Source organism: Spinacia oleracea, chromosome 1 (assembly GCF_020520425.1).
Source record: "Spinacia oleracea cultivar Varoflay chromosome 1, BTI_SOV_V1, whole genome shotgun sequence".
Taxonomy (NCBI): Eukaryota; Viridiplantae; Streptophyta; class Magnoliopsida; order Caryophyllales; family Amaranthaceae; genus Spinacia; species Spinacia oleracea.
This window is the reverse complement of record NC_079487.1, coordinates 98,517,845-98,539,371: the sequence shown is the minus strand read 5'-3', so window position 1 is coordinate 98,539,371 and position 21,527 is coordinate 98,517,845. Positions and strand designations below refer to the sequence as shown.

The following is a 21,527-nucleotide window of genomic DNA, read 5'->3' as shown; positions in this document are numbered from 1 at the left end:
ATGGTTTAACTAATATGTTACATTACTTAACTAATTTATTACATTGCTTAACTAATTGGTTCTGAAGCTTAACTTATTAGTTTCATTTTTAACTAATTGATTCAATTGCTCAACTAATTATTTTCAATGCTTAAAAATTTGTACCTTAACTAAAAATCTGAAATTCGTTATCTGAAACTCAAAAATACATAACTAAAACTCAAAAAATGTTAACTAAAACCAAGAAAATCGTAACTTAAACTGGTAAAATCATAACTAAAACTCGAAAAATCATAACTAAAGCCCTGAATGAAAACTCAAAAATACGTAACTAAAACTCAAAAAACCTTCACTAAAACCAAAAAAATCGTGACTAAAACTTAAAAATTCATAACTAAAACATAGAAAATCTGTCCAACAATTCCACCGAGAAGATCATTATTTCAGAATTATAACTAAAACTAAAACATAATTATTCTTAACTAAATATAAAAAAAGTGTAACTAAAACATTACAATTCTTAACTAAACCTAAAACACCAGTGCTTCCAGCTACGAATCCACAGTGTGACGCGATTCTATCACAATAATCGGCATCACACCACAGCACCAACACATCACAACCATCATCCAGACCGCCACCACCGCAAAGCCTCCTCCTGTCGGAAACAAGAACAAATCAATTACATCCACATAAGCTGAAAAAAAAGTAAACCTAAACAATCCAATCTTATCGACACCAAAAACCCAAAGGATTGACAACAAAAACCTAATCAATTCAATCGAAACGAAACAAAAACCTAATCGAATCAAAAACAAAATCGCAAGACCTAATTACATCAAAAATCAAAATCCAAAAACTCTAGCATAAGAACATAATAATTCATATAAATAAAATGAAAATCTACAGATTGTAGAAAACCTAACCTGTTTTGAAGGCGGAATCCGGTGGCTGAGGCGGACGGCCTTGGTGGCGAGAGAAGGCCTTCGTTACCACCGTTATCAACTTCTCCTTCTTCTCATTCATTCGACGCTCTACTCCCCGCTTCTCATTGCGTTGCAGCCACCGCCGATGACGCCGAGGCCGAAGCCGAGACCACAGCTGCAGGCCGCCGCTGATGCGAGGTAAATCGCCGCCTCAGCTCCCTGCTTCTCCCATCCCCACGATGCTCCTCCATCTCCATTCCTCTCTTCTATTCTTGCGACGATAACATCGAGGATGACACGGCGGCGACGAAGACCGACTGCGGCGGCGACGGCGAAGATTTGGTAGAGAATTTGAGGGAGGAGAGAGAGCCATTCCAGAATTCTGAGGGAGGAGAGAGAATCAGATTTTGAGGTTGAAAATGTGAAAATGAAATGAAAAATGTATATATATATTTATTAAAAAATATATACGGGCTGATGTCAGCAATTACGTGGCATGTTGGAGGCCATCAAGGCGGTCTTTCCTGTAAGACCGTCTTATAGAAAAGTTTGTAAAGTCGGTTATATACCCAATCTAGAAAATAGGGTACTATAATTGATATGGTTATCAAATCAATACCATTTCTAAAAATTTGGATAGATGGAGGGTACGAGTATAGTTACGGATATTATTCAATTCCAAAAGAAAATGATAACTAATAATTGTCTGATAAGTTTTTTTCTTATATTTTCCCAACTTAAGTATTTTGTCGGAACGCTAAACTCCTAAAATCGCACTAATCACTTTACAATCCAAATAAATAATAATTTCTTCTGATTTTCCCGAAAATTGTTGATAAATATTGATTTTATTTTATTAAAATTTTTATTTAAACAAATTATTCAGAACAGGGAAAAAATATTTAGTCTCATTCGTGCATTGCACGGGACCTAACCTAGTTCTAATAAAGTACAGTAGCTGATAAAAAAAGTTGTTATCCATTGACTTTTAGTATATATGCGCATATATGCTCCGTATTAGACTTTAACAGTACGGAGTATTTATAAGGTGAAAGAAAACGGAAAGAAGGTAAGTAACCTGTTTCGCAAGGCATCCTCAATCCTCAATCCTCAATCCTCATTCGGCAATTCCCCTCTACAAACTCCGGACGTCCTCCATAGTTTACGACGACGTAAGTTCCGTTTCTTAAATTTCTTGTTTCTCTTTCAATTCTTGTTATTTTTATCAGTTGTTTTCTTCTTCAGATTCTCAAGAAATCCCTTAATCTCCGACGACAGTTTTCTCTCTTTACAATTAGCGATGGCGGTAAGTTCTTTTTGTTCATAATCGATTCCCAATTCCAGAATTTGTTTAGGGTTTAGTTAGGGTTTCAGTGCATTTCCATTTCTGCTAGACGTTAAGTTCAATTTGTTATGCAGGACCAAAAAGGCGGTAATCTGGAAGCTCAAATTGATGCATTGTTGAATGTGGGAAAGCAAATGAGACTTTTTGGAGATGTCGATGGAGCTAGAAAGGCTTCTTGTGATATTCTCGATTTATGCTTCCAATCTAAAGCCTGGGAAACCTTGAATGACCAGATCGTCGCTCTCTCCAAGCGCTTTGAGCAGGTATACATCCATATTTTTTGCTGTTAGATAGTTCATGTATGAAGTACCAAGGGTTTCGAAACCATATGTATGATGTATTTTATTCAAACCTAAAGAAGCAAGGGCTTTCTATTAGAATGTAAAGCAGAAATAACGTGTTTATGTTGAAAAATAACACCATACCATGGTTATCTTATTGGTTGCTGAGTTCATAATCTTGATCTTTTTTGTAGTTGTTAGCCTAGCTTAGATTGTACTCTACTACTCTAGTCGATGATATCATGATTTTATCACTAAAAGGATGATGCCTCGTTGAAGGTTATGTAAGTACTGATTATTATAGTGCCACAATTTTGTAATTTTGCATATGGATGCGCATGCGTCCTTAATCTGAATATTTAGGGTTCAGCGATTTTAAGTTCAAACTAGTGTGTATCCCGCGCGATGCCCTGGTTACAATGTTAGATAATATACGAAATATTTACGCATTGTTTACATGTGTTGCGAATGCGAGTTTGACCTTTTTTTAATAACTTTCTGGAGATCGTTTATTTTATTTGGATGTGATGTATTGTATGTAGTACGTATCAATTTTAAGTAATAGTGTTCTTCCCTTTTTGAGTTGTTAAAATTTGTAAGTCATGTCTAATATCTAATAAATTTTTTGTGTATATGGTATGATACTATGATCCACATATGCTAACACAATTCATGACTAATTAACGAAAATATGTGTTCTATTATTTGTAGAAAATGGACAAATTAAAAATGCAGTCATTATTCAAAACCATTTTCAATAATGGTAACAAATTAAATTTTCTTGCGATCACCATGTGTTGAAATAGAAAATTAATAACATAAACCATGTGAAAATAGTATAAATACACTTACACTAATCCTATTCCACGTAAATAAATTTAAATAGAGTTAAAAGGCATAAATAATAGTATAGCTAAGAGCCTAAGATGGTAAGCTTCCTACTATATTTCTTGTTGGTTCCATGTTCAAATTAACCCTAACAAAAACATTTTGTGTATCAATATAGCAAAAGCATTTCCTCCATGTCATTGTAGATGTGGCGCCTTGTCATGTTTAGAGAATGTGACACATGGCGGCGTGATATGATTTGCCTTGGAGATTTAATAAAAGTATAGATGAGCAAGTATGGCTAATAGCGATTGTGGTTCATGTAGGGGAAGTAGAAGCCTAGAGTATTTAATTCTTTTGCAAAGTTTGTTGCCTTTTTAGTTTATGTCTTCATTGTAGTTGCAGCTAAGATTGTCTTTTGCTTTTAGGCTCCTGTTTGGTAGGGCGTAAAATATTTTCATTGTAAAATGATTTTCCATGAAAAATATATTTTAAGAGAAAATACAATTTCAAACTAGTTTTCATTTGTTTGGTACCTTAAAGGAAAGTGAGAGAAGATGGTGAAGATTGAGGGGAAGAAAGGAGAGGGAGGTAAGGAGGAAAAAAGGAAAAATGGTTTCCCTCCCTTTCAAATGGAAAAGGGTTTTCCATCTTTGAGGGAGTCATGAATTTTTTTTTTCCATCCCTTACCCAACCAAACAACTTAAAATGATTGAAAAGGGAAAAATCGTTTTCCATAAAAACGTTTTACACCCTACCAAACGGAGCCTTATGTGTTGTAATGTTTTCAAGTCCTGCGCTGGCATATATATCCCTTGTCACATTTTGGACCACAGTATGTTTGCATTTTGAGCCTAACTTAATTCTCCAGTAGATATGCACTTTGTTTGTGTAATGACTTCAATTCTTACTATTGGGTTTATTCTGTTGATTTTTGTGGGCATTGTAAGGAAATTTGAGTAATTCATTTGGATAATATTTAGTTGTTCAATTCACCAGAGAAGAATTGAATGGCATAGTTGTTTATTGCAGTGTCCTTTTGTTAGTTATCTCCCTTATAGTCTCAGTGTCATCATTCCTTCATTAAGCATCTAACAACAAGGTCCCTTTCTACACAGGCTGTGACCTCGATGGTGCAGCAAGCCATGGGTTACATTGATCAAACACCTGATCTTCATACTCGTGTAGACCTCATTAAAACACTAAATCGTGTATCTGCTGGGAAGGTAACCAGATATTACTGAATTAGCTTATTTATAGTTAGGTTCTGCTCTTTCATGTCTCATTGTCATCTTTTTTTATTGTTACAGATATATGTTGAAGTAGAAAGGTCACGGTTGATCAAGATACTTGCTAAGATTAAAGAGCAACAAGGGCTTATCGATGAAGCTGCTGAGCTGATGCAAGAGATAGCGGTAAGCTAGTGTTGTTGCTTACATGTTTGATTCCTTGTACTTCATCAAATATGTTTCGGGATTATCCCACTTTAATTTCAGAAAGAGTCTGAATAATTGGTTATTATTACATATATTTGTGATACTGTAGGTTGAAACCTTTGGTGCTATGGCAAAAACTGAAAAGATAGCATTTATTCTTGAGCAAGTATGTTCTGTTCTTCCAGCTTAGTTGGTTCTTTTATCCTTTTCCCCTGGCAGTAATTGTTGCTTATACTTCTAGTTGAATTGATATTTGAAAAATCATTCCATTTTTCAGGTTCGTCTTTGTTTAGATCGTAAAGACTATATTCGGGCTCAAATCCTTTCCAGAAAAATCAGTCCCAGGGTTTTTGATATTGATCCTTCAAAAGAAAAGGAGAAACCTAAGGAAGGTGATAATATTGTAGAAGAGGCCCCTGCTGATATTCCGTCGTTGACAGAGTTGAAGCGTATCTATTACGAGTTGATGATTCGGTGAGTTTGGAATATCTATTATTGGCTTCTTCATAGAATATATGGAGGTAATACTTTACTTCTTGCCCTTGAAAAAGTTTTCCGTGCATCCCCTGATTTCTTTCATTGATTGTTGGGAATTCTCTTACACTTGTGTAGAAAAGTTAGAAACTAGAGAGGAATAGAATAATGGCATGCTTGGAAGTTAGGAACCAAAATAAACATGATGTTTTTAGGCTAATCATCTAAGGGGTCAATTTTCTCCTTTTTCTGCAAACTTGTTGCTATGCCATAGATAATCTTTACTCCCTCTTCACATTCTTTCACCTCATCACCCCTAGCGTCAACCACATTTGCATCTTAACTAAACGACACGATTCATGTCTGGTTCCTTATTTTTTTTCTGTTGTTTCTCTTGGTCTTCTTCTACTGTCAAATTTACGCAATACGTCAACTGTCATCCTTTCTGCAATTCAAAATCACTTCTACCACCTTCCTTTAAATGGGTTGTTATTCTTATTGTTGTTTGACATAGTATTTGGAAGGTTGTATTTTGGGGCCTTAGTGAGTTTTCTTTTGTTCAGATACTACAAGCACCACAATGACTACCTTGAAATATGTCGATGCTATAAGGCTATCTATGAGATCTCATCTGTCAAGGAAGACCCTGAGCAGTGGACACCGGTAAACAATGCCTCACTATTAATATGTTGCACTTTCATGTGAACCTTAAAAGGATACTAATATGTGTTTTTTCTTGTGCAGATTTTGAGGAAAATTTGCTGGTACTTGGCGCTTGCCCCACATGATCCGATGCAGTCAAGCCTTATGAACTCTACTCTGGAGGATAAGAACCTTTATGAAATCCCAAAGTTTAAGTATGTCATTTACTGAATATGAAGTTCTCTTCGATTTGGAGTTATGTTTCTGATTATGTGTGTGATATTGTGTTATGGGTTCTTTTGATGCGCTGCCACAGGTCACTATTGAAACAGCTGGTGACAATAAAGGTTATCCTTTGGACAGATCTTTGGAATGAATTTGAGGGTGAATTTGATAATGAGAAGAATTTGCTTGGAGGTTCGTTAGGCGAGAAAGCTGCTGAAGATCTTAAACAAAGAGTTATTGAACATGTAAGCTTATCTATATTTTCTTCAATCCTTCAGAAAATAATGATACTAGTTTTTTAATTTATTTGTTTGCTCTCTTGGCAGAACATACTTGTTATTTCAAAGTACAACTCAAAGATCACCTTGAAGAGACTGTCGGACTTATTATGCCTCAGTATTCAGGTTTGCTGCCTTCACGAACTAGAGTACTTGCACTATCTTTTCTATGTTGAACAGTTTCCAAACACAGTAGGCAACTTATTGGATGTATCTTCTGGAAATCCTTGCCTAAATCATCATTCCAGCTAGCAATTCTCATTAATTCTGATGGCAATTATATCTAGTATGTTGAATATGCATGAGCATTTATTTCCTTGTGTTAGATGTACACTGATTTAGGTTGGTTGAGCTAGAAGATGTCCACTCAATTGGCCAAGCTTGCTCCTTGACAGCAAGTATGGTGTTATAGCAGCTATTTTGTAAAATAGATGAATAGGTTAAATAAAATTGAGAAACTATCTATATATGTTAACCTCAAGGTTTGCATCTTTCTCAAAATGATTCTTGGATTTTGGAAATGTACATTCCCTCCCTGTTCTTTTCAGTGCAAAATGACCATAGTGTTACCTCAAGGTTTTTACATTTGGGCACTTGTCCACTTTAATTTTCTATAATTCTCAATCCCTTTTTAACGCATTGACGTTGATGATCTATCACCTATTTGACCCTTTTCTGCTATAAATATATTCCATACTTTACTATTTAAGCTTACTCTAACTCCATACTTTCCTATTCTGGTCTGACTTCTTACGTATTGTGGTTTCAGGAAACGGAGAAGCATCTATCTGATATGGTTGTCTCCAAGGCTATAGTAGCAAAGATAGACAGACCAATGGGGATTGTATGTTTCCAGGTAGTCAAGGACAGCAACGACATTCTGAATTCATGGTCAATCAACTTGGAGAAACTGCTTGGCCTTGTTGAGAAGAGTTGCCATCAAATACACAAGGAGACGATGATTCACAAAGCTGCCCTAAAAGTTTGAATCTTTAGTCACTACTCACTACTCACTACTCACTACTCACTAGGGCTGTGGAGAATGATCCTTCTTTATTCTTTTTTGGAAATAGTCATTTTGCATACTTGAAATGTGCTCCCAAGAAACCTGGTATTAGCTTAATTTTTCTTATTTAATAATTCATTGTTTAGAAACATTCAGAGTTTGAGCAGCTCTTGTTTGATATCTTTATTTGATATCTTCAAGTTACAAGTTGTTTTTGACAGTTTTTACATTGCGCGAAAGAATGGTATGGCGATATGCAACAACATATCAATCAGATTGGCTGTCATAAATCGGTTGAACTTATAATGCCTTAATCATGGTGGTCGTCTCTAATACCCATCGAGCTGCTTGAAATGCGGTTAACACGTAGGCTTGTTTCTGTCCTCAGTCATGATTTAGGATCAGGGATTTTAGATTTTGAACTTTGTTGTTGACATTTGAGCATTGCAAGGAGTGTTAAGTGGGATTAAAGCAAGTTTTTTCTGTAGGGAACGGACCGAAAAGCGCTGAGAAGAACAATGCCTAATTGGCGCAATGTTGAAACTCCAAATTTGTGCAACTTTTTAATCTCCTGTTTTTTAGTTTAACTTATGGATATCTCTATCAGAGAAGAATTGTCTTTCTTTTTTCAATGCATAAAGAGCACTTTGCTTTTAGTTTGGAGTTTGCCATTCTGCTTGACAAGGACTAATAATCACTAGCATTATATACAAGTAAAAAACTATTACAAAAATGAGTACATAAAACTAATTGCAAGAACACCTCCTTCAAACGCAGACCCCTAAAGAATAAATTACATGCATTTACTTGTGTGTTTTGGCACACAAAACCATATAATTACACCCAACTAGGGATTATATACAAGCTGTAGCTACACGGAACAACTTTGAACACCACCAAGCTGCCCGCTTTAGCTAGTATGGTAAATAATATCAGCATCAGCACCTAAATTTCAGGCAATCTTTGGACATCGAAACTTGTGGAAGAGAAAGGTTAGCACGTTACACAACATTTACCCGTGACTAGCATAAAGTCACACAGATAGTTTCTGTTGTTCTGAATCTTCTGATACAAAGGGAAAAGTAAGGTAGAATACCAATCACCCAGGTCTGCTGGGAAAGGCCTTTCCTGACTTCACTGATTCAGATCCAGGAGCTGTGATCATGTTTCCATTATCGGACATGTAGTAGTGGTTGTAATTTATTCGGGTCACCAAATCTGCCAAATGTGGAAAGTGTCCCACGTTGATCTTGAAGGACAATACCTGTAATACCACAAATTGGTTCAAATATAATATAAAGTCCTTGTTACCTACAAGCCTGTTATTGTTGCCATATGTGGTAAAGCTAGTCAGAGAAATTCACAGCATTTTCTCATTACAAAAGACAAAGACAAGTCCCTTATTTCCATATTTTCATATTTGCGGCTTTTGCCTAATAATGAGGAGCAATTTGAGATAAATCTCTAAAACAAGCAAGATATGGAGAGAAGAAGTACTCTGAGAAGAAAGGCAATGCAATCATCAAACTGCTTCTCAATGCGATCCACTTCCATTTCACATCTGGCCTTAATGGCAGAAACTGCCCCGCCACTATTAAGTGTCTGCTGTATTGAGTAGAAGTCCAGAGCCAATCCAAGGATAGTGTTTATCCTGCTGGCTATCAGTGCCCCCTGTAATTAACCCAATATGCATCATATTACGAATTAAGAGGCAGCAGGTGGACACTAAATATTGGTAAACACCCAAACAAATGAGAAAACAAATACCAGCTTATCAGGAACAACAAAGCATTGCCTTTGGATAGATAGCAAGTAGGCTTCATGTACTTCAATTACTTCATCTAAAGAACATGCTGCTGCAATACCTTGGCACATCTCACGCCATGCACTATGATAGACCTGGATTAGCAAATGCATATGAGATAAGACATTCTGTGAAAACTTATGGAAACCCTGACTAGTTGATTACATTATTCACTACCATTAGACAAGAACAGCTAGTCTTTTCCTCTGCATAAAAAGTTGAGGCACTTGGCACAGTTAGGTATAAGGTGGGATGTTGTATGATTAGGCCAGCAAAGAATGTAGTTCGGTCTGAACATAAAATTAAAATCAAAATCTACTTAATGCAAGCTTTAACAAGGAGAATATCTTACTCTATCCATCACGTACTGGTGAAAAGCATCCACAAAATGCAGAAGTTTCTGTTCCACTAACCAATGGTGCTTGAAGTTGACTGTTACCGCACCTTTTTTCTGTAAGATTGTAATGAGAAGGACGCAGTGTTGCTAATAAGCATGAAGGTAAATACTAAAATAAAAATAGTCCGTTTTAATATTTTGCATGGCACATGTTTACATGCCAAATCACAACACTGGGTAAAATAAGATGAAAAAAAAGTTTAACCTTCCATATCCATCTCCGAACTTTGTCAAGTACAAACTTCGCACGCTTAACTTTCAATAAGAAATGCATCACCTACGTAAAATATGTTTCGGAAATTAGCAAGTAATGATGTCAATTTACATTAATTAATACGAATGTAACTTTCTGCACAGATTTTTACCTGGTTATACTTTCTAACTGCCTCGGTATTAGCAATAAGTTCAAGTGGCCAAGAAACCTATGACATTGAAATACGCACACTTCATAAATTCATTGTAAATAAAGTGAACATCCTGCAAAGTTATCAAACACCACAGGTAATCATGTCGTATAAAAGTAAACAAGCTCATTACAGTCGGAGGTGTAGGGAAACATATATTCACTCCCAGTCCACATTGCCACACCCCACCTCAGTCTGAGCCTCATAAGGAATCTAATTACAGGCACTAAGGAAACATTCATGGAAAAGGTAAGGTAAGGTAAGGTAAGGCAGGTAATTTTGATGATTAAAAAACTTTTAAGGCTCCTTGTTGAACAATCAAAACCCAATCTTTGAAGTACCCTATATTTGGGAATAAAAACCATCAAAATATTTATTTCTAACCTCCAGGCAAACAAACATTTCCCACTCTAAGAACTCGTAGCTGTTACCACTTAAACACACAATTATGTGAAGCTCTAGGAATTATCTATTAGTTGTAGAGTGTCGGACAACAATGTTTTGAGTAAAGCTAGTGGTGAAATTAGGTTAGACCACTACCCTCTCCAATTTTCCATAGGCAGATTTTTTTTTGTAACGGATAGTGGTAGAGGTGAGTTTTCCAAACACTAACAAACGTTATGTCTCATAAATAAGGGAAACGTATTGCCTATTCTATTATTCATTCTAAGTATACCCTCCTATTTTCTGTCTACCTTCTCTGTAACTTCTTTTTTTTTTTGAAGGAACCCTTCTCTGTAACTAAACCATATAATACATATTACCAATAGCAAATCAATTGAGAATGGATAGGAGGGAATTTTGAGGAGACAATAAGACCACTTGACTTTTATCAAGGACATGTTTTTGGAGCTCTATAAACATCTAATAGTTGTAGGGTGTCTGGCAACAATGTTCCGAGTAAAGGCTGGTGGTTTTAAACTAGGACAGACCACTACTCTCTTCAACTTATACTGCGCAGAAGTTTTTGTAGAGATAAGTGGTAGAAGAAGAGTTTGAGTTCTCCAAACACCAAGAAACTTTACGTCCCATTAAAGAGGGCAGTTTTCCACTTTTTCATACTGTAGATCCTTTAATTCTCTCTTCACCTTCTCCCTAAACCCTCTACGTAGCCTAACCTTATAATACGCATTTCCATCAACAAATCAATTAAGGTTTGGCTTGGACGAAAAATTGGAGTTGCAAAGGATAGTTACACTTAAACTTAAGAAGCTGGCAATCAGACCCATTGATCAAGGAGGACGTTGTTTTATAATTTAGTGAATCTTGTTTGAATTTACAATTTAGCGGTAGCCCTAATTACAATGAAGTAGTTACTCACCCTTGACCTAAAAGGCAACTAACTGGCTCAGTGTTTAACTACAGTAAGAATCTTAAATTTTAATTTAGTTCATTATATACTTGATATATTTCCATAAAAGACTTATAAGTTCAAACTTAGTTGAAATGGACAGTCCGTTCTCAAAGCAACAAAAAATTCAGGAGACGGACCTTATAGGTGAAGTTGAGTACATCAAGACCATTAACACCCAAGATATGCTCATGGCCTTTGCGAGGAATAGATGGAATACCAGTTGCATTCTGCTGATCACTACCATCAAGACCATGAGGTTTAATGATTGAGACAACCAATGAGTCTGGCGCAGTCAATAGCATGGCATCTGCAGAATTCCTGATTGATTCCTAAAACAGACATCAAAAAGATGATAAGAGAAAGCATAGAAAGCAAACAAATTTAGTAAGCAAAGGTAAACACTTTAATCTCAATCGCCAAGAAACAAGACCAATTTTCCATAAATATGGAAATAAATCATGGCATTGTGTGGTGATTTTCACGGAATAAAGAGCTTTAGAAAAGTCCCATTAATAACAGTTCCATCAATATTTCCATGGAACTGACTCTTTTAAATGGTTAGTGAAAAGCTCCTACATAAAAAAATGTCAAAGACAAAATCATCTGCCCCAACTTAAAAAATCAATACAAAGGAAAAAAATGTACTTGTAATAGACGAATGACGGAAATGCAACTTACTGAACACCCCCATCCCCAAGTCAAGTGGCTTCCATAGTTTCTTAGGAACTAACAGGAACTTCAAGTTTCATGATAGTTGCTCAATCAGACAAAATAATTCTAATAAATCATACACCATTTCAACTTCTCCCAAAAATTCCATTACTTATATTCAACACGTGGTAAATTTGAAAAGGATTGGAGCAGCTTGATCTACGAGGAACAAGGGTTTTCCCTCTGTATGCAATTCGCCTAGAGAGAACCATGTTTCAAATTGGATAACCCAATAGTGATTTCAATACATATCCTTCTTTCCTGTCTTTGTGGTTCTCTAAAAAGTAATAGCCAGCTGTCCTAGATTAGAATAAAATGTATAATTTCACAATCAAAAAATTTGGGGACAGTTGTCACTAGGATATTCGGAACCCTCACCTGCAGTACCATATTCAATTCAAAATCATCATCCCATGATTCTCCTTTATCCATCTTTTTGAAAATCATTAACAAGAAGTGTTGGAGAAGATCCCCTGAGATAAGAAGTCACAATCATCCAAGAAATCAAATCCTAATCAGCATGGCCACAAGACTTAAGTAAATGACTTGAAATGGCAGAAAAGTACCTGAACCTAACAAGTAAATAGCACGCAGCACTTCAAGCTCATCCATCAATCTCCATTCCTGGAGTAACTTTGACAGCATGCAACTTCCAATGATATCCACCTTAAGTAAGAAAAATAAGATATTTGATTATGAATATGCACACTTACTGCAGATGATTTCATTTCATAACTAAATTTGAAGCAAAAACCTGTTTATTAATGTAGACTTTCAGACATTCTTGCAGTATAACCGTAGGAAGGAGGGTTCCCTTAGGTTCGGCACTTTGAATCCAGCGAAGAATTCTGGAGGACAAAGTGCTATTTTTCTGAAGAGGCAACAGTTCTGACATCTGAAGGTCCTCCTAACATCAACAAAACAAAAAAAATCAACCGTGGAGAGATGATCCTAGATTGTAGCAAATATGATTCATTAAACAAGTATTTGAATAACCCACCTGATAAGAAGGGAGAACTGTTGGAAAAGGAAACATGGCTTCTAAAACTTTTGATTCTCCTGTTGAACGAAGATATTGAGATTCACTAAACTGAAAACCAAAACTGAAATTGGTTTGCTTGGTTGATAAAGCTCCTTTTTCATTTTCAATATTGAAAATAGCCGTCCGCAAATCCTCATCATTCAATGGAGGAAGATTGGCATTCTTTGACAAAGTCAAAGATCTCAACGAATCTCTATTCTTGTTCAATAACTTTTGACAAACAGTAATAACTGGATTTTCGGGACAGAAAGATTTCAGAAGTTGGAGTTCATTCACCAGACTGGTCTCAGCATCTCCTTTACCATGGGACAACAAGGTTTCAACTTGATGAGATTTTTCTCTTTCTTGTAATGTACTATCCAAAAACTCAACCCAAGTCTTTCTTGGGCTTTTTATAGCACCACTCTCTCTTTCTCTTCCAAGTTTGTGCCTTTCCACTTCACATTGCAATAAACGAGGAATCATAGAGGTAAAATCTTTTTGCATAAAGTAATTATACACATGATCACCATGGCCTATAATACCTGCGACAGACACAAAAAATACCTCTACCAATGTCAACCCTGCGGTATTGGACCCTCTACATAATTCACTTTGATCATTAACAACACAAAAACTTCTAAAACCACGCAGGTCCTTATGTCTTCCTTCTGAAGCTGATGTCATATTTGAAGTCATTGGAACATGCCTGATCAGCTGCAGAGACTTTCCAGCTGAAACAATTTCCTTAGCTATGTCCTTAATAAACAATGGGCATGCTTTATTCTTAAGAGCCATGCTTGAGATCTCAGCATCAACCTTTTGATGTGTCAGGAATCTCCAGAGGTAGCTCTTCTCCCAAAATTCAGTGTCATTAATTGATACAGATTTATTTTCATAGAAGAACAACTGTAAAGAACAATAAAAAAACAAAGGAATGAATATCAACAGAAAGAAGAAAAAAAAATGAACAAATAAAGAGGAGAAAATGGAAGGCAAACATTTCATCCTCACTAAGCTGCAACTGTGTTTCTAGAATGTGAAATGCAGGTTTATAAACCCTACAAGATTGGGAAATATAGCTCCCGTATGTGGAGACGTGAAGATGTCTACCAATTGAAAGGGCAAACAGGAACTTTCTTAATGTTCTGACGGTGACACACTATTATAAGCACCTAATTATGTTTTGACAATAAACATCTAAGTTTGCTGAACAACAATAACAAGAAAACGTAGCAAAGTACAGAATTACCAAACAAATTCTCAGCATGAATCTGTTTTCGCTCCTGAACTAAATGTTGTGTAAAAAAAATTCACACTTTTTCGGGAACTTTACAACAAAAAGAGGTTCTAAGTATTTATCACCGACTTTTTAAAGTTAAATAATTATAACATACTTTTAGATTATGTGTGATAATACATACTTTGTTTGAAGGAAATTGAGAATATATACTTCACATAACCTGATATTGTTATGTTGTTTACTAATAAGAGGTATAGAGACTAAAAATATGAGTGTAATTTTATTTTTATTTTTGACCAAATGTCTGAGTGAAATCTTATCTTACTATCCTTATATAGTGAATTCAATTGTATCAATATGCTTTATGATTTTGATGACGGATTATAACAGGTGATACAGAAAAATAACGGTCCATAATAAGATATAACATGACTTAAATATACATGTGACTTAAAAACATTTTGTGGAATTTCAAGTTGAAAATCTATTATAGAACAACCTTTACATAACAGAATGGCCCTTGTTATGATTCCATGAATCTCATCATCCCAGAATACACGTTCGCCACTGAAACTCAAATATTTTCACCTTAAACTCAGACAAGATTACAAGGTTGACATCCACCAATGTATTCTTCCTTTCTATGACCCCTGGATACATCCTCCCATACATCCCAAACTACATCCTAGAAGCAATTCTCAGAGAATTATCATAGACCTAATGAGATAAAGATCCTAAGAAACATTAGATTAATAATTATGGACCCTGCCCTCTCATGGAATTACCTCATTATACGGATCGCCAAGAATTCCTTCAAATATCCAGTTATCAAGGATCTCAATATATGGCAATAGACTTCCAAGAAATAAATAAAGGAGCATCCTGTAGGACTCCTCCTGAAAAATTGCATCGTTTTTCACTGAATTAACAAAAATATTAAAATACCAGCATTAAAACAAAAGGGCTAATTACTTTTTAACAACCTCACCACCCTGGACAAGACAAGTTTCATTTAGCTTCTTGTAAAGATGATCAAGGATATGGACAGCCACTTCAGCAGCAGGAGCAGAATGCAGAGAATCAAGCCAGAAATTCGGCACTGCTTCACGAACTACTTGTAACAAAAATTCGGCCCCTGAACAAAGGCTAAAACAAATTAAGCATAATCAGATATTTTTCATGCAAAAGCCCAAATCTAGAGAAGTCCACAAGCGCATCAACTTATACAAGGAAAAGAAAGATCTCTACAGGACATCCATGATCCTTTGATTCTTATAACAATGAAGCATGAAAATCTACTCCCAAATACATGAACACCATAAACTAACGGCTGAAAGGGTGTGCAAGTCAATAAAGGCATAAAGCCCATCATTATACAAAAAACAATGTTTGCAAGAGAAAAAAAAAACAACAAACTCTAGAAGTAAACTACAATATTTCTCCACCAAGCTATGATCAAAATATACATAATATACTACTTTGGTATCTTTATATCAAAATGAGGGAAAACATACCCAGGTAATAGACACAAAACCATCCATTCTGGTTCTATATTTGTTCGAATAAAATGCTTAAGTAATTCCATGCGTCTAACTAAAAAATCCTTTCTTCTTCCAACTTTTCGGTCTTCCCATTCATTTCCTGTAGACCCTTCTTCCCCTAACTCTTTCCATTCTGCGAATGAATAATCTATAATAGTACGCAAATCTAAATCGGCTAATTGTTCTCGAATAGCACCTGCTCCAGTAGATATTTCTCTATTTCGAAATGTATCAAAACCTTGGGTAGTAAAAAACAGGGGGATGCTGTATTTCCAGGATTGGATTTCATATTCGAATAAACCGCGTAATCGTAAAAAAATAGGTTTTTTCGCTATAGGCCTAGCAAATGAAAAATTGGGATAGGATCCTATCCTATAGGATCTCCCCCCTTCAAAGCCGGACGTGAAAGTTTCCCCTCGCCGTAGTCTAACTTTGTTCTTTTTACCTTACGAAAATAAGTTTCAAAAACAGTTGTGAAATGTTTAGATAAGGGCCAATCAATTCCAACAAATTCAAGCACGGGTTTAAATAAGGGCCAATCAATTCCGAAGTGTTCAAATACGGGTTTAGCGAGGGCTCAAAAAATTCAACTACGGATTTAAACAAGGTCCAACATATTCCAATATGTTCAAATAAAGGTTAAATTGAGGGCCACTAAATTTTATTTAAACTTAAATAAGGGAAAAAACATTCTAAAGTAAGCCAAGAATTTCACATCTTTCCACATAAGCAAATTAACCACAATCTTCATAAACAACAAAGAAATATGATCCGTACAAGTAATCTTCCCCCCAAGAGACAAGTTTGAAACATAAGAAGGATTCATCACACGATGACCGGAAAGATTACAAGGATTTGATATATTTCCTCCATTTCTATTTACTTGCACCATTTTCATTTTATGGAAGTTGCATATTAGTTGCACCATTTCCTTTTATGGTATATTTTCACATGCTTTTTGGTGTGTTCACACTTCACGCACTAAATACCCACTTACCCTTAGTCACACTTCACATTACCATTGTTACATAACCTTTTCATTCTCTTCTGTTTGGTATCATATGGGCAATTTTGATATTACAAATTTTCTTAATCTTTGTGCCCAACCCAAATGGTGCAAGTAAAAAATACGGAGGAAGTATGAAGTAAACAAAATATTGTATTATGGCACACTTCCTCCATTACAAATTAGTGGACACGTTTTCCTTTTTTGGAAGTTTCATTTTAGTTGACCAATTCTATTTTGGGTATGTTTTATTTATCAAAATGTCAATTTCATCCTCTCCTCTCTCTTCTCCCTACCCCATAGCTGACCTCTTCTCTCTCCCTATAACTTCCTCCCTTCCTCACAGCTGACCCAATTCCTCCACCACCTAACCGTCAGGCCGCCAACACCTTTCTAATCTGAAAAATCGCCTACAAAATCACAAGCCACTATCGCATCTTACTCCTTCCTATCTTCTCCTTCCTCCTCTTCCACCCTCCAATAGTGATGTTCAGCTGTCCGCGAAGGTACTCATTTCCAAGTCTCATGGCTGCGTATTCTGACGAGTGGAACACCAGCAGAGGCGGCGCGTTAATGGAATAAACAGGTGCTGCTACCATGGACAGAGGAAAAAGAAAATTGAGCAGCGAAGCAACAATAATAACAGTCGCAGCACTTTAAAAATCATCTAGCAATATAAATACGGCGTATAATCTTTTTAATGTATAGGGAAATCATTTCAATCATTTTTCTTAACAATTGTTATGTTTGCTGCTAGGTCTCTTGTTGATCTCAATACAAATACATGAGTAGACGGCGGTGAGTGGTGGTGGGCCCTGGTGGCTGGTTGGGCCAAAAAGAAACGTGACAACTATTATGGGATGGTGGAAGTATAGAATAACAAACCCTCCCCACATTTGCAACTCTATAGACAACACTTTTGTTAAAGATCTACATAGGACGACAACAAAGACAAAAGGTCACCTTCTGTTGAACCTTTCATAGATGTGCAACCCTAAGTAGCTCTGTTTTACGAGAGCCAACAGTGAAAAATAAGAGAAATGCATACTAACCCTTTGTCCCACCAATAACAAACCCTTTTCTCAATAAAACTTGAATAAGAAATCTCATTCAACCAATTCCAGGCTTTCTAAGATCATGCTAAAAAAGCGCATTTGTGTTCCTTACTCCCTTCCCCTACAAGCCTTACCACCGCTTTATTATCCATTAACTTACCATCCAAGATTTGAATCATTTGACTACCTCTTGGATAACATAGGCTTCATCCACATCAAACGAATATAACAAATATTAGCAAAAGATCCTCATTAGTCTCATTAGATTAAGAGACTTGTTCCCATTCACATTCCACAAAAAGGACCACTATCCAAACCTATCCTTTATCAAAAGTCTTTCCAACGGCCTCTAAGTTGAACATGATAAATGAAATTACCATAGAAACAAAACTTTTAATTACCAAAAATTAGCAAAAGGTCCTCATTAGCCTAAGAGACTTGTACCCATCCACATTCCACAAGAAAGACAACTTTCAAAACCTATCCCTTATCAAAACTCTTTCCAATGGCTCTTTAAGTTGAATGTAAGAAAGGAAACTACCACAGTGAAAAAAACTTTTTAAAAACCCATATCAACAAACTATAACACAACTAGCAACAATTTGATCTTTCATTAGGCCTGCAGACATATTACCATTTACAAAATACCTAAAAACCTTGCCACATACTTTTGAATATAATCAGATCTATTGAATATGATATCCTTGCCACTCTACATATGCATTCCATGAAGTTCAGTGTCAAAACCTGTCTACAACCAAGCTGAATGAGGGGAGTTACCAACTACAAATTAGATTAAATGCATTTCTTCATGCTTGAGCTGCAGCTAAAACCACAATATGAATACCCACCAAAATAAATGCTGAAGTTTTACGAACTATGTTTCCTAAAGTTTGATTGAGTAATTTATGTACACAAATTAAACAGGAGTAGCATATATTTGGCTTCCCATCACTCTACTGAGAAGAGATGGAACACTTCAAAACAGGGATAGAGCCCAACGAAAGGACAACCTTATCCCAAATCTTCAACAAGGGATGCCTACTAACACCTAAGATTGAGATACAAAATTGAAGCTTAAGCCTCCAATCTGTCTGGATACATAGCCATGACATGATAATTTTAACATGCTTTTAAGTTTGCATTGCAGATAGAAACAATTTCCATGAATAACAAGTGCAACACCACCAAAAACAAAGGCCGATCAAGTCAAGTTAAGTGTTCCACTGAACTTCTAAAACTAAGAATGTCAGTATCTACTTTAGCACAGGTTAATTTTCATTTCAGTTTCTCATCATACCAGTTGTTCATTGGCACGGTTATTGATCGCTAGAAAATTGGCCTTCACCGCTCAAGAAATCCAACCACCGTAGAAAAAAGAAGTGATCATTTGGTAGAGGCAACAAATTTTACAAGCTACGCAAGGCAATTTCATGAAAACTGTCAAACTGTGACTCCTAGTCGGAGGTTTCACTCACTTCAATGGGCTATTTAAGGGACTTTTTCCATATTGTAGGATGTATACCTCCTAAAAAATTATGTTTTTTGCATTTTTGTCAACCAAACAATGGAAATTTGGCTACTTCCCAGGAAGATTTGCATTTTTCTTGTTGGAAGAGACCACTGAGAATTTAAGTACGGCTACAAAACCACCCTCGCACAACGAAACATCATCTCCACTCCCATTTACAGCTAAGACTCGTCTTTGGAGGCACTAAATCCACAAACAAGAGCTACAGAAGTTTCTTGTTCAGTACGGAATAGCTTTTTGTCTAGTTAGTAGATATACAATACCAAGCACAACCAAGGGGAATGCACAAAGGTGGGAGCAGGATGAATTTTACCGCATAACTGAAATGGCATTTTACATAGAAGGGGGTGGGGGGGGGGAGATAGAATGCCAACCTGGACAAAGAGTTTGCCATCCCCAAAAGCGTTGGAACAGTCCTTGGATCAGGGTCATTTATCTTTACTTCCTCCTCCAACGCAATGTCTCGCAACCTCTATTCCAAACACAAGCTAGCTTAGCGCCTTAGCCACTATAGTAAGCACCAAAATAGAACTCTCTACTGTTTTCATCTCTCAAAGTTTCTACTGAGTATTTTGGTTCGTCCCCAAAAAATGGTGATAACAGTTTTTAAAATACATTTCCGACATAATTGGATATTCACGCACATGATTACCAACCAAAACTACCAATTCGTATCATGACCAACAATTCATAACAAGGTTGTATGGGACCAATTAGTGACACGGTCAATTAGTTTATTATGCATTATGCAACACAGGTGATTAAAATCATGGCCTTATTTTAATCTTTAACAATATTATTTCAACAAAGAAAATACAATGCCACTAAACAAAACAAGAAATCGACCTTGAGCCAAGCTGAAACCGAGCTCCCAAACGCCCTCAATGTAGGAAACCATTTCCCCTCTTTCTCAATCCGTTCAATAACAAGCTCCACCAGCCTTAAACAAGTAGCAGCATACAAAAACTGATTGAGAATATCATGTAAACTCGTTTGGGAGAGGTGAGCTACATACATCCCAATTTTGGCATAAAATCGACATTGAATTTCATCCCAAACAAACAAGGTACTAGAATTACCCTGCAATATATGCAATATACCTTGAACCTGTGAAATCAAAAATCAAAAATCAAAAAAAATTCAAATGCGCACAAATCAAAATTAATAAACCTAGGTTTTATGCTAAAATTGAAAATGAGAATTACCAATTCGAATTCGCTGGTTTTGTGGGAAGTAATTGATGTTGCGAAATATATTCCATCGGGTAACGAATTATGGATCCTGCTAATCAAACTGGTGGGCCCGGTTTCCATCTTTGCTTCACTGAAGATGAGCATTGCATGAAGTGAGTCAGGAGAGAGAGAAAGGAGTGTGGCAGAAGTGAGGCCGTGGCCGCCTCGCGCAGTGGCAGTTCTCCCGCTAAAGGCTTTACTTTTTTTGAAAAAAAAAATACTCGATTATCCCGTGCAAATGTGCAATGCACAATTTGCAAAAAAAATTGAATTAAATAGATGCATGCATAATTTTATTACATGCCCGGTATTTCATTCATGATTTATGGTCTTTTATATACGAGATGCGTGCAAAAACAAAAAAAAAATACATCAAAAAGTAATTAAATAGATAGATGATTGGTTTTTGGATGTAAATCATAGAGTGATTAAGAAACTTTTCATATTTTTGTTGTGTTTGATTTGTCGATAGTAATTTAAGATGTCAACTATGTCGAATTTGTCCATATTATGTGTTATTATTATGAGCATTTTAGACTATTCTGTAGAGAAACCCCAAAAAGTCACTTGCATTTATAACTTCAAGAGTCTCTTGTAGGATAGAGATGAGAAAAGTTAAAAAGCATATAGATAAGCTAAAACTAGATGAGCACCAATTTGATCTAACTATATGAATTGATATATCTGAACGTCTAAATATTTGTAATTTATGATGCTTTCGTTGTTCGGCATCATTGCAGTTTTTGGTTTCTCTGTTTTTCTTTTCCAAAAAAATAAACAAAACTTGTTTTGCTTCACCTTTGTAAAA

The 21,527-nt window shown here is 36.0% G+C and overlaps 2 protein-coding genes across 3 annotated transcripts; one reads left to right on the top strand and one right to left on the bottom strand.

Moving 5' to 3' along the window:
- The first annotated feature begins 1,923 nt into the window (after nucleotides 1-1,923).
- On the top strand, nucleotides 1,924-7,606 carry LOC110805006 (26S proteasome non-ATPase regulatory subunit 12 homolog A). Its single transcript, XM_056837305.1, has 12 exons — nucleotides 1,924-2,077; nucleotides 2,151-2,211; nucleotides 2,325-2,513; nucleotides 4,478-4,585; nucleotides 4,670-4,774; nucleotides 4,905-4,961; nucleotides 5,073-5,269; nucleotides 5,833-5,932; nucleotides 6,014-6,126; nucleotides 6,228-6,381; nucleotides 6,463-6,540; nucleotides 7,184-7,606. Exons 2-12 carry the CDS (start codon nucleotides 2,206-2,208, stop codon nucleotides 7,400-7,402), a joined length of 1,326 nt encoding a protein of 441 aa, XP_056693283.1. The 5' UTR covers nucleotides 1,924-2,077; nucleotides 2,151-2,205; the 3' UTR covers nucleotides 7,403-7,606.
- A 485-nt stretch (nucleotides 7,607-8,091) lies between these two features.
- LOC110805008 (uncharacterized) lies at nucleotides 8,092-20,984 on the bottom strand. Of its 2 annotated transcripts, none has more exons than XM_022010602.2 (16): nucleotides 20,693-20,984; nucleotides 20,334-20,594; nucleotides 19,862-19,959; nucleotides 15,338-15,500; nucleotides 15,140-15,250; nucleotides 13,091-14,020; nucleotides 12,845-12,997; nucleotides 12,657-12,756; nucleotides 12,469-12,563; nucleotides 11,517-11,708; nucleotides 9,987-10,043; nucleotides 9,827-9,898; nucleotides 9,577-9,675; nucleotides 9,188-9,319; nucleotides 8,918-9,091; nucleotides 8,092-8,684 (listed from the first exon to the last, which is right to left on the bottom strand). In XM_022010602.2, the coding sequence occupies exons 1-16, from the start codon at nucleotides 20,822-20,824 to the stop codon at nucleotides 8,520-8,522; spliced, it is 2,934 nt and encodes a 977-aa protein (XP_021866294.2). In that variant the 5' UTR covers nucleotides 20,825-20,984; the 3' UTR covers nucleotides 8,092-8,519. The 2 variants fall into 2 exon arrangements, with proteins under 2 accessions (XP_021866294.2, XP_056693277.1); XM_056837299.1 differs by having other exon boundaries at nucleotides 15,338-15,489; nucleotides 20,693-20,983.
- Between the last annotated feature and the right edge of the window lie 543 nt (nucleotides 20,985-21,527).

Coding starts and splice junctions, on each gene's coding strand:
- LOC110805006 (XM_056837305.1), top strand. Junction 5,270..5,832: donor TATTACGAGTTGATGATTCG/GTGAGTTTGGAA, acceptor TCTTTTGTTCAG/ATACTACAAGCACCACAATG. Junction 6,127..6,227: donor TATGAAATCCCAAAGTTTAA/GTATGTCATTTA, acceptor GCGCTGCCACAG/GTCACTATTGAAACAGCTGG.
- LOC110805008 (XM_022010602.2), bottom strand. CDS start 20,824: ATGCTCATCTTCAGTGAAGCAAAGATGGAAACCGGGCCCACCAGTTTG. Junction 19,960..20,333: donor CGGTTTCAGCTTGGCTCAAG/GTCGATTTCTTG, acceptor TGTTTGGAATAG/AGGTTGCGAGACATTGCGTT. Junction 15,501..19,861: donor ATGGCAAACTCTTTGTCCAG/GTTGGCATTCTA, acceptor AATTTGTTTTAG/CCTTTGTTCAGGGGCCGAAT.